At 71.0% G+C, this 12,248-nt stretch overlaps 2 protein-coding genes and 1 non-coding gene across 4 annotated transcripts; 1 reads left to right on the top strand and 2 right to left on the bottom strand.

Annotated features, from left to right (window-relative positions):
• Positions 1 to 1,729: 1,729 nt before the first annotated feature.
• On the top strand, positions 1,730 to 8,942 carry PDZD4 (PDZ domain containing 4). 2 transcript variants are annotated; one of them, XM_075134927.1, is made up of 8 exons: positions 1,730 to 2,098; positions 4,048 to 4,349; positions 5,219 to 5,294; positions 5,543 to 5,641; positions 5,866 to 5,928; positions 6,020 to 6,121; positions 6,348 to 6,446; positions 7,182 to 8,942. In XM_075134927.1, the coding sequence occupies exons 1-8, from the start codon at positions 2,039 to 2,041 to the stop codon at positions 8,493 to 8,495; spliced, it is 2,115 nt and encodes a 704-aa protein (XP_074991028.1). In that variant the 5' UTR covers positions 1,730 to 2,038; the 3' UTR covers positions 8,496 to 8,942. The 2 variants fall into 2 exon arrangements, with proteins under 2 accessions (XP_074991028.1, XP_074991030.1); XM_075134929.1 differs by lacking the exon at positions 6,020 to 6,121.
• An 88-nt stretch (positions 8,943 to 9,030) lies between these two features.
• RPL10 (ribosomal protein L10) lies at positions 9,031 to 11,075 on the bottom strand. Its single transcript, XM_075134930.1, has 6 exons — positions 10,930 to 11,075; positions 10,694 to 10,752; positions 10,449 to 10,556; positions 10,223 to 10,361; positions 9,404 to 9,566; positions 9,031 to 9,293 (listed from the first exon to the last, which is right to left on the bottom strand). The coding sequence occupies exons 1-6, from the start codon at positions 10,950 to 10,952 to the stop codon at positions 9,138 to 9,140; spliced, it is 648 nt and encodes a 215-aa protein (XP_074991031.1). The 5' UTR covers positions 10,953 to 11,075; the 3' UTR covers positions 9,031 to 9,137.
• Positions 9,629 to 9,766, bottom strand: LOC142074353 (small nucleolar RNA SNORA70). Its single transcript, XR_012670591.1, has one exon. It is a non-coding gene; the product is annotated as a small nucleolar RNA SNORA70 (small nucleolar RNA).
• Positions 11,076 to 12,248: the final 1,173 nt, after the last annotated feature.

Raw genomic sequence — 12,248 nt, 5'->3', positions numbered from 1 at the left:
CCAAGGGGGGGGGACCCCAACCCCCTCCTCAACCCCCATTTAAGGGCCCCCCCAACCCCCCTCCACTGCCAAAGGGGGGGACCCCTAAGTGCCCCCCCCCGCCCCCAGTGCAACGGGGGGGGGCTGGGGATGGCGGGGGGGGGACGCCCCCCAAAAAGCGCCTCACAACGGGGGGGGGCGGGGACCCCCGTTGGACTTAGCCAAAAAAATAAGGCCCCCCCCCCAGCCCGGGCCGAGGGGGGGGCCCCGGCCGCCTGGGTTCTCTTTAGACCAAATTGGGGGGGGGGGGGATTTTGCCCCCCCAAATTTCAGCCCCCCCCCCCGTAACCCTTCAGGGCCCCCCCGTAACTCCTCGGGGTTTTGGGGGGGCCCCCCCCCGTCTCTGAATGCATCTCACGGCGCGGCCTTGGCACCTCCTACACGAGCCGACGGGCCCCCCCGCGGGGGGGCTGCACCCCCACCCCCCCCGCCCCCCCACCCCCCCCGCGACCCCCCCCCGTGGTGTCGTAGCTGCGTTAGCCCCCCCGTGTGTGCCGTGCCCCCCCCCTCGGGAAAAAGAAGCGGAAAAGGCCCAAACGGCCCCAAAACGGCAGCCGAGCCCCCCCGCGTGCCCCCGCCCCTATACATATGTACAGGCCCCTTGTACAAACCCCGCCCAGCCGCCGGGAGCCAAAAAACAACAAAAAACGCAAAAAAAACCCCTGAGGCCAAAATAAAGGAGGAACCTGCCGGGAGGGCGGCTCTGGGGGCTCTATAGGGGCCGGGGGGGCTATAGGTCCCGGCGGCGTCTATAGGGGGCTGGGGGCGGTCAGTGTGGGGGTCTATAGGGGGCTGGAAGTGCCTATAGATCCCGGCGGCGTCTATAGGGGGCTGGGGGCGGTCTGTGCGGGGGCCTATAGGGGGCTGGAAGGGCCTATAGGGGGCCTATAAAGGCTGGGGAGGGGGGACTATAGCGGCTGGTAAGAGATCTATAACGGTTTGGGGGGGGTAAAGGCCTGGGGGGTCTATAGAAGCACATAAGAGTATAAGGATTCCTATGGGGGATATAGAGGCTCATAAGGGGGCTACAAGGGTTCATGGGGGGCTATAAGGGACCTATAGGCAAGTATAGGGGGGGCCATGCGGGGGTTTGGTGGCGGTATAGAGACTGTAGGAGGTTTATAGGAGGGCTATAGGGGGTCTATAGGGACCCTATGGGGGTGGAGGGTGGAGGGGGTCTTTAAGGGGTCTGTAGGTGGCCTACCTGGGGCTATGTGGGTCTATAGGGTCTGTAGGGGGTACACAGGGACCTATAAGGATCTGTGGGTCTATGGGGGATCTAGAGCACCATATAGGGGGCTATAGGGAGTCTACGTGGGGTTATAGAGCCCTATAGGAGATTTTATGGGGGCTAACAGGCTGTCTATGGAGCCCTATAGGGGGGGCGTCTATAGAGGGTCTATGGGAGGCTCCATAGGAGGAACCCCATGGGGGTCTGTGTGGGTTCTATAGGGGTCTGGGGAGGTTTATGGGGGGGCTACGGGGGGCTATAGAGGCACTATAGAGAATCGGGGGGCTATAGGGGTCTGTAACGAGTCTATAGGGGGGCTGCAGAGGCCCGGGGGGGTGGGGGGGCTATATGGGGTATATACGTATGGGAGAGGGGGGGTGGGGGGGGCCGCGGGGGGCTGGGGGGGCTGGGGGCGTGGCCGCGCGCGGGGAGGGGGCGTGGCCAGACCCGGCCCCTCCCTCCGCCATCGCCGCGAGCCGCCACCCGCCGCCGCCGCGCGCCGGAACCGGCTCGAACCGGCCCGAACCGGAACCGGAACCGGAACCAGCCCGAACCGGCCCGAACCGGGCGGCGCCGCCGCCGCCGCCGGCCCCGCCGGACCCTCCCGCCGCCATGGGGGCCGGGGGGGGCCGGGGGGGCCGCTGCCGCCCCCCGGAGCGCGGGGGCCGCGGCTGAGCCCGGGGCCGGGACCGCGGGGCCGGGACGGCGCGGGGATCGGGGCCGGGGACCGGGGGTCGGGGGCGGCGCCGGGCCGGGCCGGGCCCCGCCATGGGCTGCAACATGTGCGTGGTGCAGAAGCCGGAGGAGCAGCACCGGGTGATGCTGCAGGTACCGGCGGGGGGGGCGGACAGCGGCGTCTGTGGGGAGGGAGAACGGGGGCTGCAGGGGCGTGGGGACAGGTAACGGGCTATAGGGGCTATAGGGGCGGGTAACGGGCTATAGGGGCGGGTAACGGGCTATAGGGGCTATAGGGGCAGGTAACGGGCTATAGGGGCTGTAGGGGCGGGTGACGGGCTATAGGGGCGGGTAACGGGCTATAGGGGCAGGTAACGGGCTATAGGGGCGGGTAACGGGCTATAGGGGCTATAGGGGCGTGTAACGGGCTTATAGGGGCTATAGGGGCAGGTAACGGGCTATAGGGGCAGGTAACGGGCTATAGGGGCGGGTAATGGGCTATAGGGGCTATAGGGGCCATAGGGGCAGGTAACGGGCTATAGGGGCTATAGGGGCAGGTAACGGTCTTATAGGGGCTATAGGGGCAGGTAACGGGCTATAGGGGCAGGTAACGGTCTTATAGGGGCTATAGGGGCAGGTGACGGGCTATAGGGGCGTGGGGAGGGGGGAGGGGGCTATGGGGTGTAGGGATGGGTAACGGGAGCTATAGGGGCATAGAGACATCTAACAGGCTTATAGGGGGTGTAGGGGCAGGTAACGGGGGCTATGGGGGCATGGGGAGGGGTAACAGGGGCTATAGGAGTATAGGGACAGGTAACGGGCTTATAGGGGCTGTAGGGACAGGTAACGGGGGTTATAAGGTTGTGGTGACAGGCAGTGGGGGTCTATAGGGGTGTGGGGAGGGCTATAGGATGGGGAGACAGGTAACGGGAGCTATAGGGTCGTGGGGGTGGGTAACGGGGGCTATAGGGGGGTGGGGAGTGGTAACGGGCTCTATAGGGGTGTGGGGATGGGTAAGGGGGGCTATAGGGGTGTGGGGATGGGTAAGGGGGGCTATAGGGATGTGGGGAGGGGTAATGGGGTTTATAGGGGTATAGGGACAGGTAATGGGCTTATTGAGGGTGTAGGAACTGGTAACGGGGGCTATAGGGGGTGTAGGGACAGATAACGGGGGCTATAGGGGTGTGGGAAGGGATAACGAGGGCTATAGGGTTGTAGGGACAGGTAAGAGGGTCTTTAGGGGTGTGGGGGAGGGTAATGGGGGCTATAGGGGCATAGGGACAGGTAACAGGGGCTATAGGGGTGTGGTGACAGGCAGTGGGGGTCTATACGGGTATAGGGAGGCTATAGGGTGGGGGGACAGAGAACGGGGGCTATAGAGATGGGTAAGGGGAGCTATAGGGGCAGGTAACGGGGGCTATAGGGGTGTGGGGATGGGTAAGGGGGGCTATAGGGGCATAGGGACAGGTAACGGGGGCTATAGGGGTGTGGTGACAGGCAGTGGGGGTCTATACGGGTATAGGGAGGGCTATAGGGTGGGGGGACAGAGAACGGGGGCTATAGAGATGGGTAAGGGGAGCTATAGGGACAGGTAACGGGGGCTATAGGGGTGTGGTGACAGACCGTGGGGGTCTATAGGGGTGTAGGGAGGGCTATAGGGTGTGGGGAGGGGTGAGGGGGGCTATAGGGTGGGGTGCAGGCAGTGGGGGCTATAGGGGACGGATAATGGGGGTCTATAGGGGCGGGGGGCGGGGCGGGCAGGGTCTGTGGGGCCGGGGGGGGTCTGGGGCTTTGGGGGGGGGGTGTCCCCACCCCCCTGCCCCGCCCACCTCCCCGCCGGTTTCCATGGCAACCGCTGCCGCGGTTTCCGGGCGAGCAGCAGACAATGGAGGGGGGGGCGGGGGGGGGCCCAGGGATCGGGGGGGGCCCAGCGCCATTTTGGGGGTCTGGGGAGGGTAACGGGGCGGGGGGACATCTGGGAGGGACCCCCGGGGAGGCTGGGGGGGTCCAGGGGCTTTGGGGGGGGTGGGGACACCATCGGGGGGCTGAGACACGGCGGGGGGGGCGGCCGGGGGTGCCCTGACCCCCCCCGCTGCCCCCAGGTGAGCGGGAAGGAGGGGCCGCGGCGGGGGCCGGGGCCGGGGCCGGGGCCGGAGCCGGGCCGGGGGGGCCCGCGGGGGCCCAAGGAGCCGCTGGTGCTGCAGGTGCTGCGCCGCAGCCCCCGGGGCCGCCCCCCCGCCGGCGGGGGCCCCCCGCCCGGAGCTGCCGCCCCCCCGCACCCCAGGGGGGGGCCGGGCCCCCCCCCAGCCGCGGGCCTGGTGGACAGCGGGACCCAGACGGACATCAGCTTCGAGAGCCGCCTGGGCCCCGGGCGGGGGGCCGGCAGCCCCGGGGGGGCCGAGCCGTGAGTGCTGGGCCCCGGGAGGGACCCCCAGACCCTCGGGGCCCCGCAGGGACCCCCCCAGGCCCCCCGGGACCACCGTAGAGGCCCTCCTGCCCTATATAGGGCCCCTCAGGACCCCCTTATGACCCCCTAACCCCCTTCCATGGGGGCATCCCACCCCCAGGGACCCCCCCAGGCCCCCCAGGGAACAACTTAGAGGCCCTCCTGCCCTATATAGGGCCCCTTAGATCACCCAGGACCCCCTTATGACCCCCCCAGGACCCCCCAAGACCCTTCTATGGGGGCATCCCACCCATGGGGACCCTCCTGGACCCCCGGGACCCCCCCAGGCCCACTGTAGAAGCCCTCCTGCCCCATATAGGGCCCCTCAGGACCCCCTTATGACCCCCCAACCCTGCCCCAAGACCCTTCCATGGGGGCATGCCACCCATAGGGCCACCCCCAGACCCCTGGGACCCCCCCCAGGCCCCCCAGGACCACCGTAGAGGCCCTCCTGCCCTATATAGGGCCCCTCAGACCACCCAGGTCCCCCTTATGACACCCCAGGACCCCCCCAAGACCCTTCAATGGGGGCATCCCCCCCATAGGGACCCCCCCAGACCCCCTGGGTGCCCCTGTGGAGGCTCCTCCGCCCCACAGGCCCCCCACAGTCCCCTTAGGGACCCCCCCGAAGCCCTCCCACACCACAAAGACCCTCCTGACACCCCCCCCCAGGACTCTTGGGGACCCCCAGGGAGACCCCCCCCTTCCCCTTATCCAGACCCTTTTAGCCCCCCCCCCGGGATCCCTTAGTGCCCTGCCAGACCCCTTAGAGACCCCCTGGGGCCCCCCCACCCCCCCCAATGATTGTCCCCCCGCCTTCCCCCCAGCCCCCCGCTCCCCCATGACTATTTCGACCCCGCGGATCTGGGGGAGCCCGAGCGCCCCGAGGAGCTGGAGTATGAGGTGAGGGGGGGCCCGGAGGGGTTGTGGGGGGGGGTCTGCATCCGCGGGGGGGTTGTAGGGGGTCTGCATCCACTGGGGGGGGGGGGGGGGCGCGGACGCCCAGGACCACGCGAAGACAAAGCAAGATGAGACAAAACCGATTTATTTGGGGGGGAGTGTGTGGGGGGGGCTCTCGTGAGGATACGGGGAAGGGGGGGCCGGGGTGGATTTGGGGAGGGGGGCGGCTCCCTGAGGGGGTCCCCCGGCAGGAGGTGGAGCTGTACAAGGCCAGTCACCGGGACAAGCTGGGGCTCACCGTCTGCTACCGCACCGACGGGGAGGAGGACGCCGGCATCTACGTGGGGGAGGTACGGGGGGGCTGGGGGGGGGCGGGTCCCCCCACGGGGCTGGGGGGGGGATGAGGAGCCCTAAAGGGGGTCCCGAGGGAGGGGGCCTCATGGGGCAACTGGGACTGGGGGGGGTCAGCCCGAAAGGGGGTCCTGGGGGGCTCCAATGGAGGCGGGGGGCTGTAAAAGGGGGCTCTGGGGGGCACCGAGGGTGCTGACCCCCCCATGTCTCCCCCCCCCCCCAGGTGAACCCCAACAGCATCGCGGCCAAGGACGGGCGCATCCGCGAGGGCGACCGCATCATCCAGGTGGGTTTTGGGGGGCCCCTGTCTGGGGGGGGGACACTCCTGGGGGGGTCGTTGGCCCCTCCTTACCACTGTGCCCCCCCGACCCCCCCAGATTAACGGGGTGGAGGTGCAGGACCGGGAGGAGGCCGTGGCCTTCCTCACGCGGGAGCAGCAAACCAACATCTCCCTCCTCCTCGCCCGCCCCGAGAGCCAGGTACGACCTTGGGGGGGCCTGGGGGGTCCTAGCGGCCTCTTGGAGGGGAAGTGGGGGCTATGGGGGGGGGGGGGCCATGGGCTCCTTGCGGGTCTTAGGGGGTCCCTGCAGGGGTTGGGGGGGGTCCCTGCAGGGGTTGGGGATCCTGGGGGAGCACAGGGGTCCCTGAAGGTGCGGGGGGGGGGATCCCCGCGGGGTTTGGGGGTGCCTGACCCCCGCCCCCCAGCGCTGGAAGGACAGCGACCGCGAGGATTTCCTCGACGACTTCGGCTCCGATGAGGAGGGGGAGCTGCGGCAGCGGGGGCCCTGGACCCCCCCGGGGCAGGTAGGGGGGCTGGGGGAGCAGTAGGGGTCTCAGAGGGGTTTGGGGGGGGGGGGCAGAAGGAGGATTTGGGGGTGGCTCTGGGGTTCCGGGGGGGTTAGGGGGGCACTGTGGGGGGGAAAATAGGCACCTTAAGGGGCAATAGGGGGTCCTGGGGGCCATAGGGGTGTCTATAGGGCAACAGGGGGTTTTGGGGGGCAATAGGGGGTGGAGGAGGGGGCAGGAGGGGGGCCCTGGGGCAGATGGGGGGCTTTAAGGTGGGAGTGAGGGCTTTGAGGGGGCAATATGGAGCAGAGGGGGGGTCTTGGGGGGGCAATAAGGGGTTTCTGGGGCACATACAGGGCTTGGGGGGGCAATAGGGGGTTCTGGGGGGGGCGGGTCTTTGGGGCAGACAGGGGGTCTTGGGGAGTGCTAGGGATTGGGGGCAGGTGGGGGGGGCCTGTGGTGGTTTAGGGTGTCAGTAGGGATTGTGGGGGTCTTGGGGGGGCACTGGGGGAGTCCCTGGGGCAGACAGGGGGGTGGGGGGGAGGGTAGGCCTGGGGGGGGGCACTAGAGGTATTGGGGGGCAATGGGGGGGGTCTGGGGAGGCAGCAGGGGGGTGGGGGGGCAATAAGCATCTTGGGGGGGACTCATGGGGATCTGGGAGGCAGTTGGGGGGGTCTTGGGTGGTGACAGGGGGTTGGGCAATGGGGGGGCACTTTAGGGGTCCCGGGGCGCCGGTCACCCCCTGCCCCGCAGCCCCCCAGCCCCGCCACCCCCTGCCCGCGGGGCGCCGAGCCCGACAGCGGGGTGGGGCGCACGGACGAGAGCACCCGCAACGAGGAGAGCTCGGAGCACGACCTGCTGGGGGACGAGGGGGGCGAGGGGCCCCCCCTGCGCCCCCCCCCGCCCCGCCGCGGCCCCCCCAGCGCCCCCCGCCCGGCCGCGGGAAGACCCGGACCCGGAGCCGCGCCCGGAGCCAGCCCCCGCGGCCGGGCCGGGGCCGCGGGAAGACCCGGCGCCGGATCAGCGGCCGGATCCGGACCGAGCCCCGGGGGAAGACCCGGATCCGGATCGAGCTCCGGCTCGGGAGCGGGGCCCGCGGGCTGCGGGTCGGGCGGAAGAGCCGGAGCCGGAGCCGGAGCGGCCGCCGCCGCCCCGGGGTCGGGATTCGGGCCCGGCGGAAGGCCCGGCCCAGCGCCCGCGGGACGAGCCGGCGCGGGATGCGCCCCGCCGCCCGCAGCAAGAGCCGCAGCCGCCCCCGGCCCCGGCCCCGGCCCGTCCGCAGCCGCCGCAGCGGCGGCGGTGCCGGGGCTGAGCCAGGCCGAGCTGCGGCGCTACCGGCAGCTGCGGGGGCGGCTGGGGGCGGCGGCGGCGGGGCGCGCCGAGCTGGCGCTGCTGGAGGAGGAGCTGCGGCACCTGGAGTTCAAGTGCCGGCACCTGCTGCGGGCGCAGAAGATGGAGCGGCTGCGGGAGCGCTGCCTGCGCGCCTGGCTGGAGGCGGCGGGCGCCGAGCCCCCGCTGGCCGACATCTCGGAGGCGCCCGAGCGGGACAGCACCAGCGCCTACAACACCGGGGAGAGCTGCCGCAGCTCCCCGCTGCTGCGCGGGCTGGCGGGGCCGCCGGCGGGCGGCAAGGGCCCGCGGGGCAAGCGGCCGGGCCGCGACCGGCTGCTGAAGGCCCGCGCCATCAAGATCCTGGAGGAGCGCGGCGGCTCCACCACCGACGACGACGCCCGCAGCGAGCTCAAGACCGGCCGCTACTGGAGCCGCGAGCAGCGCAAGCAGCACCTGGCCCGCGCCCGCGAGCAGCGCCGCCGCCGCGAGCTGCTGCTGCTGCAGGGCCGCGCCGAGGCGGCCGGGGGGGGCCCCGCGGCGGCGGCGGCGGCGGGGGGGGGCCCCGAGCCGCCCCCGCTGCCCCCCGCCGGGGCCGGGACGCGGCGCGGGCTCCGCAAGCGCAGCCGCCGCATCCTGGACAACTGGGCCACCATCCAGGAGATGCTGGCCCGCGGCGCGCGGGCGGCCGACGGCGGCCGCCTCTACAACCCCCTGCTCTCCGTCACCACCGTCTAGCGGGGCCGGGCTGGGGGCGCGGGGGCTCCCCTGCAGGCTGGGGGGCGGCGGAGGGCCCCACCCAATGCCCGTGGCACCCCCACACACACTTCGGGGGTGTCGTCCCCCCCCCCAGCCCCTCCCCCCCCCCAAGCACAAGGGGAAGGGGGAGCCCCTCCCCCCAGCCCCGCCCTCATTGTCGTGTCTGTGAATGTGGCTGGTTTTGGGTTTTTTTTGGTCGGTTTTAGTTTTGGGGTTTTTCCCCCCACCCCCCCCCCGTCACCCCCGGGGCTGGGAGGGACCCAGGCAGCCCGGCCCAGCCCTCCCCCCCCTCCAACAGCCTGGGGTGCTGCCCCTCCCCCGTGTCCTCCCCGCCCCCGTCCCCGCTGTCCCTGTCTGTACAGACCCGGGGGGAGGGGCGGGGGCGCATCTCGGGAATAAAGCGAAGCCTCGTTTTTACTCATTTCACCCCGTTTCTGCAGCCTCCTCTTGGGGTCCCCCAACACCGCCAAAACTCCCCAGGTCCCCCCAAAAACCAGGCAGGTGGGCAGTGGGGGGGAGGGGAGAAGGGCCCCATGGGCCTTTATTCCCGCCGGGACCCCCCTGTCCCACCGCCCCCTCTGGGGGGGCTCCCCGGGCGGTGCTGGGGGGGCCGCGGGGGGCTCAGGCGGCGTGCAGGGCGCGCCAGCGATCGAGGGGCCCGCGGCAGGGGACGTACTTGACCCCGCAGCCGTCGGGGATCAGGCGCTTCTGGGCCACCATGTCCTCGAAGGCGTCGGCGTTGAACTTGGTGAACCCCCACTTCTTGGAGATGTGGATCTGGGGGGGGCGGGGGGTCAGGGGCTCCCCAACACCCCGCAGGGCGACGCCCGCCCCCCCGTCCCTCGGCGCGTCCCCCGCCCCCCCGTTTTGCCCCCCGGCCCCGGTACCTTCTGGCGCCCCGGGAACTTGAACTTGGCGCGGCGCAGGGCCTCCACCACGTGCTCCTTGTTCTGCGCCTTGGTGCGGATGGACATGATCACCTGCCCGATGTGCACCCGCGCCACCGTCCCCTGCGGCTTCCCGAAGGCGCCCCGCATCCCCGTCTGCAGCCTGGGGGGGCGGGGGGTGAGCACGGGGACCCCCCACGCCCCCAGACCCGCCCGGGGGGGAGGGGCTGTGCCCCCGGACCCTTGGGGCGCCCCGCGGGGGGGGCACGGGGCGCCCTACACAGCCGGGGGGGTCGCTGTGCGCAGCCAGTGCACGCCGGGGCCCCACGGCCGGGGGGCCACGGCCGGCTTAATTGGCTGCAGCAGGGGGTGGGGACCGCAGGGGCACCCCCAGACCCCCCGAGACCCCGGGGGACCTCCCCAGTCCCCGGGGACACCCCCAGACCCCCCCAAGACCCCAGGGACATCCCCCGACCCAGGGGGACCCCCCCGAGACCCTGGGGACACCCCCTCGCCAGGGGCGGTCTCAGTGTCCCCTCCCCGGTGGGGGAGGCACCCCAGACCCCCAGGGACCCCCGCAGGCCCCACAGCACCAGGGGTGGGGGGGGGGGCAGCAAATCCCCTCTGTGTTTCGGGGCACGCCCCCATTTCCAGGGACTCCCCCCACACCGGATTCGGGGTGCCCAGCGCAGCCCCGCAGCACCCAGGGACACCCCACCAGCCCTTCGCCCCTGCCCCAGCTGTTGTAGGCCACTCCCACCCCATTTGAGAACCCTTCCCGGTTTCGGGGAGCCCCCGGGGTCTCAGGGGAGCCCTGACCTGTCGGCGCCGGCGCAGGAGAGCATCTTATTGATGCGGATGACGTGGAAAGGGTGCAGGCGCACGCGGATGTGGAAGCCGTCCTTCCCGCAGCTCTTCACCATGTACTTGTTGGCGCAGATGCGGGCGGCCTCCAGCGCTGGGGGGGGCGGGGGAAGGGGGGTCACGGCCGGCGGGGACACCCCGACACCGCGGGGTCACCCAGCCCCGGCCCCCCCGCACGCACCCTCCGAGCTGAGCTGCTCGTACTCGTCCGACACCATGTGCCCGCAGAGGGGAAACTCGTCCACCTTCGCCTTCTTCCGCCCCAGGTCGAAGATGCGGATTTTAGGGTCTGCGAAGGAAAACGGGGAGGGGGCGTCAGGGGCGGCCCCCAAGGCCCGAGGCTCCCCGCAGCCCCCCGACGCGGGAGGGAGGTGCTGGGCGGGGGGGGGCCGGGTTCATCGGGGGGGTCGGGGGCTCCGGACTCACCAGGGACCCCCCTGCAGAAGCGGGACTTGGGGTACGGCTTGTTCTTGCAGTACCTGTAACTGGGGGGCGGCAGTGGGGGGGCGGCAGTGAGGGGGCGCGAAGGGACCCCAGACTCTCGTAACGATCTTCCCCGCCCCCCCCAACCGGCCCCCCGAGCCTCTAACACCCCCCCCGTGACGTCGAGAGGCGTGGAACAACGTCACCCAACCCCCCCCCCGTGACGTCACGCGGCTCACCATCGCGCCGGGCGGCGGCCCATGGCGGCTCCGGGCCGTGGGGACCTGTGGGGGGGAGAGTGACACGGGTTGGGGCGGGGGGGCGGCGCCGCGGGCTCGGGACCACCGCGCGGCCTCCCCCGGCCGCCGCCCGCCCCGCCGCGGCCCCGCGCTCACCTCGCCGAGCACGAAAGAGAGGACGGCGGCGCCTGCGCGCTGCTTATATACCGCGCCCGCCCCCCCGCTTCCGGCCACGCCCCTCGGCTTCCGGCGGCGCTCTGGCCGCCCCCGGAGGACCCGCCCGCGGGGACGCGATGGGAGGCGCCCGGTCGCCGCCGGGGAAGCGGCGCCACCCCGAGAAGACGGAGGAAAGGCGGGGGGGCGGAAGGAGGCGGGGGGGGCGGCGGAGCGCGGCGGCGGCTGCGGTCGCCGCTTCCCGGCGATAGAGACGGCGAGTGCCGTTCTCGCGGGCGCGGCCGGCATGGAGAGGAGGACGAGCCAATCAGGGAGCGAGGCGGTGGGCCGCGAGCCGCGCGCAGGCGCAGTCTCTCCCGGCGCTCTGGTCACCGCGTTTAACCATAGAGATCTGCGCGTGCGCACAGAGCCACGGTAACGTCATGTGGCCGTCTCCGCCGTGGGCCGTTGTGCGCATGCGCGGGGCCGTCCCCGCGTACGCGTGGCGCGCTGTAGAAGGTGATTGGACGGAGTCTGCAACGCCTATTTACATAGCTCCGCCTCCTCCGCATAATCATACGGGCGGGGGCGTGCGGCGGCGTTCATTTGCATATCGTTTGCATAAATCTGCATGGCGGGGTGGCACCTCCTATAGCACACGGCCCCTCCCGGGCTCCGCCCTGTCCTATAGGCGACCCCCCATGTATAGGGACCCCCCATGTGAACCACCCCAATGTACAGGGACCCCCCCCAGTGTATAGGGACCCCCCATGTGAACCACCCCAATGTACAGGGACCCCCCCCAGTGTATAGGGACCCCCCATGTGAACCACCCCAATGTACAGGGACCCCCCCAGTGTATAGGGACCCCCCATGTGAACCACCCCAATGTACAGGGACCCCCCCCAGTGTACAGGGACCCCCCATGTATAGGGACCCCCCATGTGAACCACCCCAATGTATAGGGAGCCCCCATGTGAATGACCCCCATGTAGAGCCCCCCCAATGTATAGAGCCCCCCCAATGTATAGGGACCCCCCAATGTATAGGGGACCCCCCCATGTGAACCACCTCAATGTATAGGGGCCCCCCCACATCAATCACCCCAATGTATAGGGCCCCCCCCTTCCTCTCTGGCACCCCCATACGCAGGCGGGAGGCGGGGC

The sequence above is a fragment of the Calonectris borealis genome, chromosome 34, assembly GCF_964195595.1.
Source record: "Calonectris borealis chromosome 34, bCalBor7.hap1.2, whole genome shotgun sequence".
Taxonomy (NCBI): Eukaryota; Metazoa; Chordata; class Aves; order Procellariiformes; family Procellariidae; genus Calonectris; species Calonectris borealis.
The sequence above is the reverse complement of the archived record's forward strand: the minus strand, read 5'-3'. Positions and strand labels throughout refer to the sequence as shown.

Coding starts and splice junctions, on each gene's coding strand:
- PDZD4 (XM_075134927.1), top strand. CDS start 2,039: ATGGGCTGCAACATGTGCGTGGTGCAGAAGCCGGAGGAGCAGCACCGG. Junction 2,099..4,047: donor AGCACCGGGTGATGCTGCAG/GTACCGGCGGGG, acceptor CGCTGCCCCCAG/GTGAGCGGGAAGGAGGGGCC. Junction 6,447..7,181: donor CCTGGACCCCCCCGGGGCAG/GTAGGGGGGCTG, acceptor CCTGCCCCGCAG/CCCCCCAGCCCCGCCACCCC.
- RPL10 (XM_075134930.1), bottom strand. CDS start 10,952: ATGGGCCGCCGCCCGGCGCGATG. Junction 10,557..10,693: donor CTTCTGCAGGGGGGTCCCTG/GTGAGTCCGGAG, acceptor TTTCCTTCGCAG/ACCCTAAAATCCGCATCTTC. Junction 9,294..9,403: donor AGTTCCCGGGGCGCCAGAAG/GTACCGGGGCCG, acceptor CGCCCCCCCCAG/ATCCACATCTCCAAGAAGTG.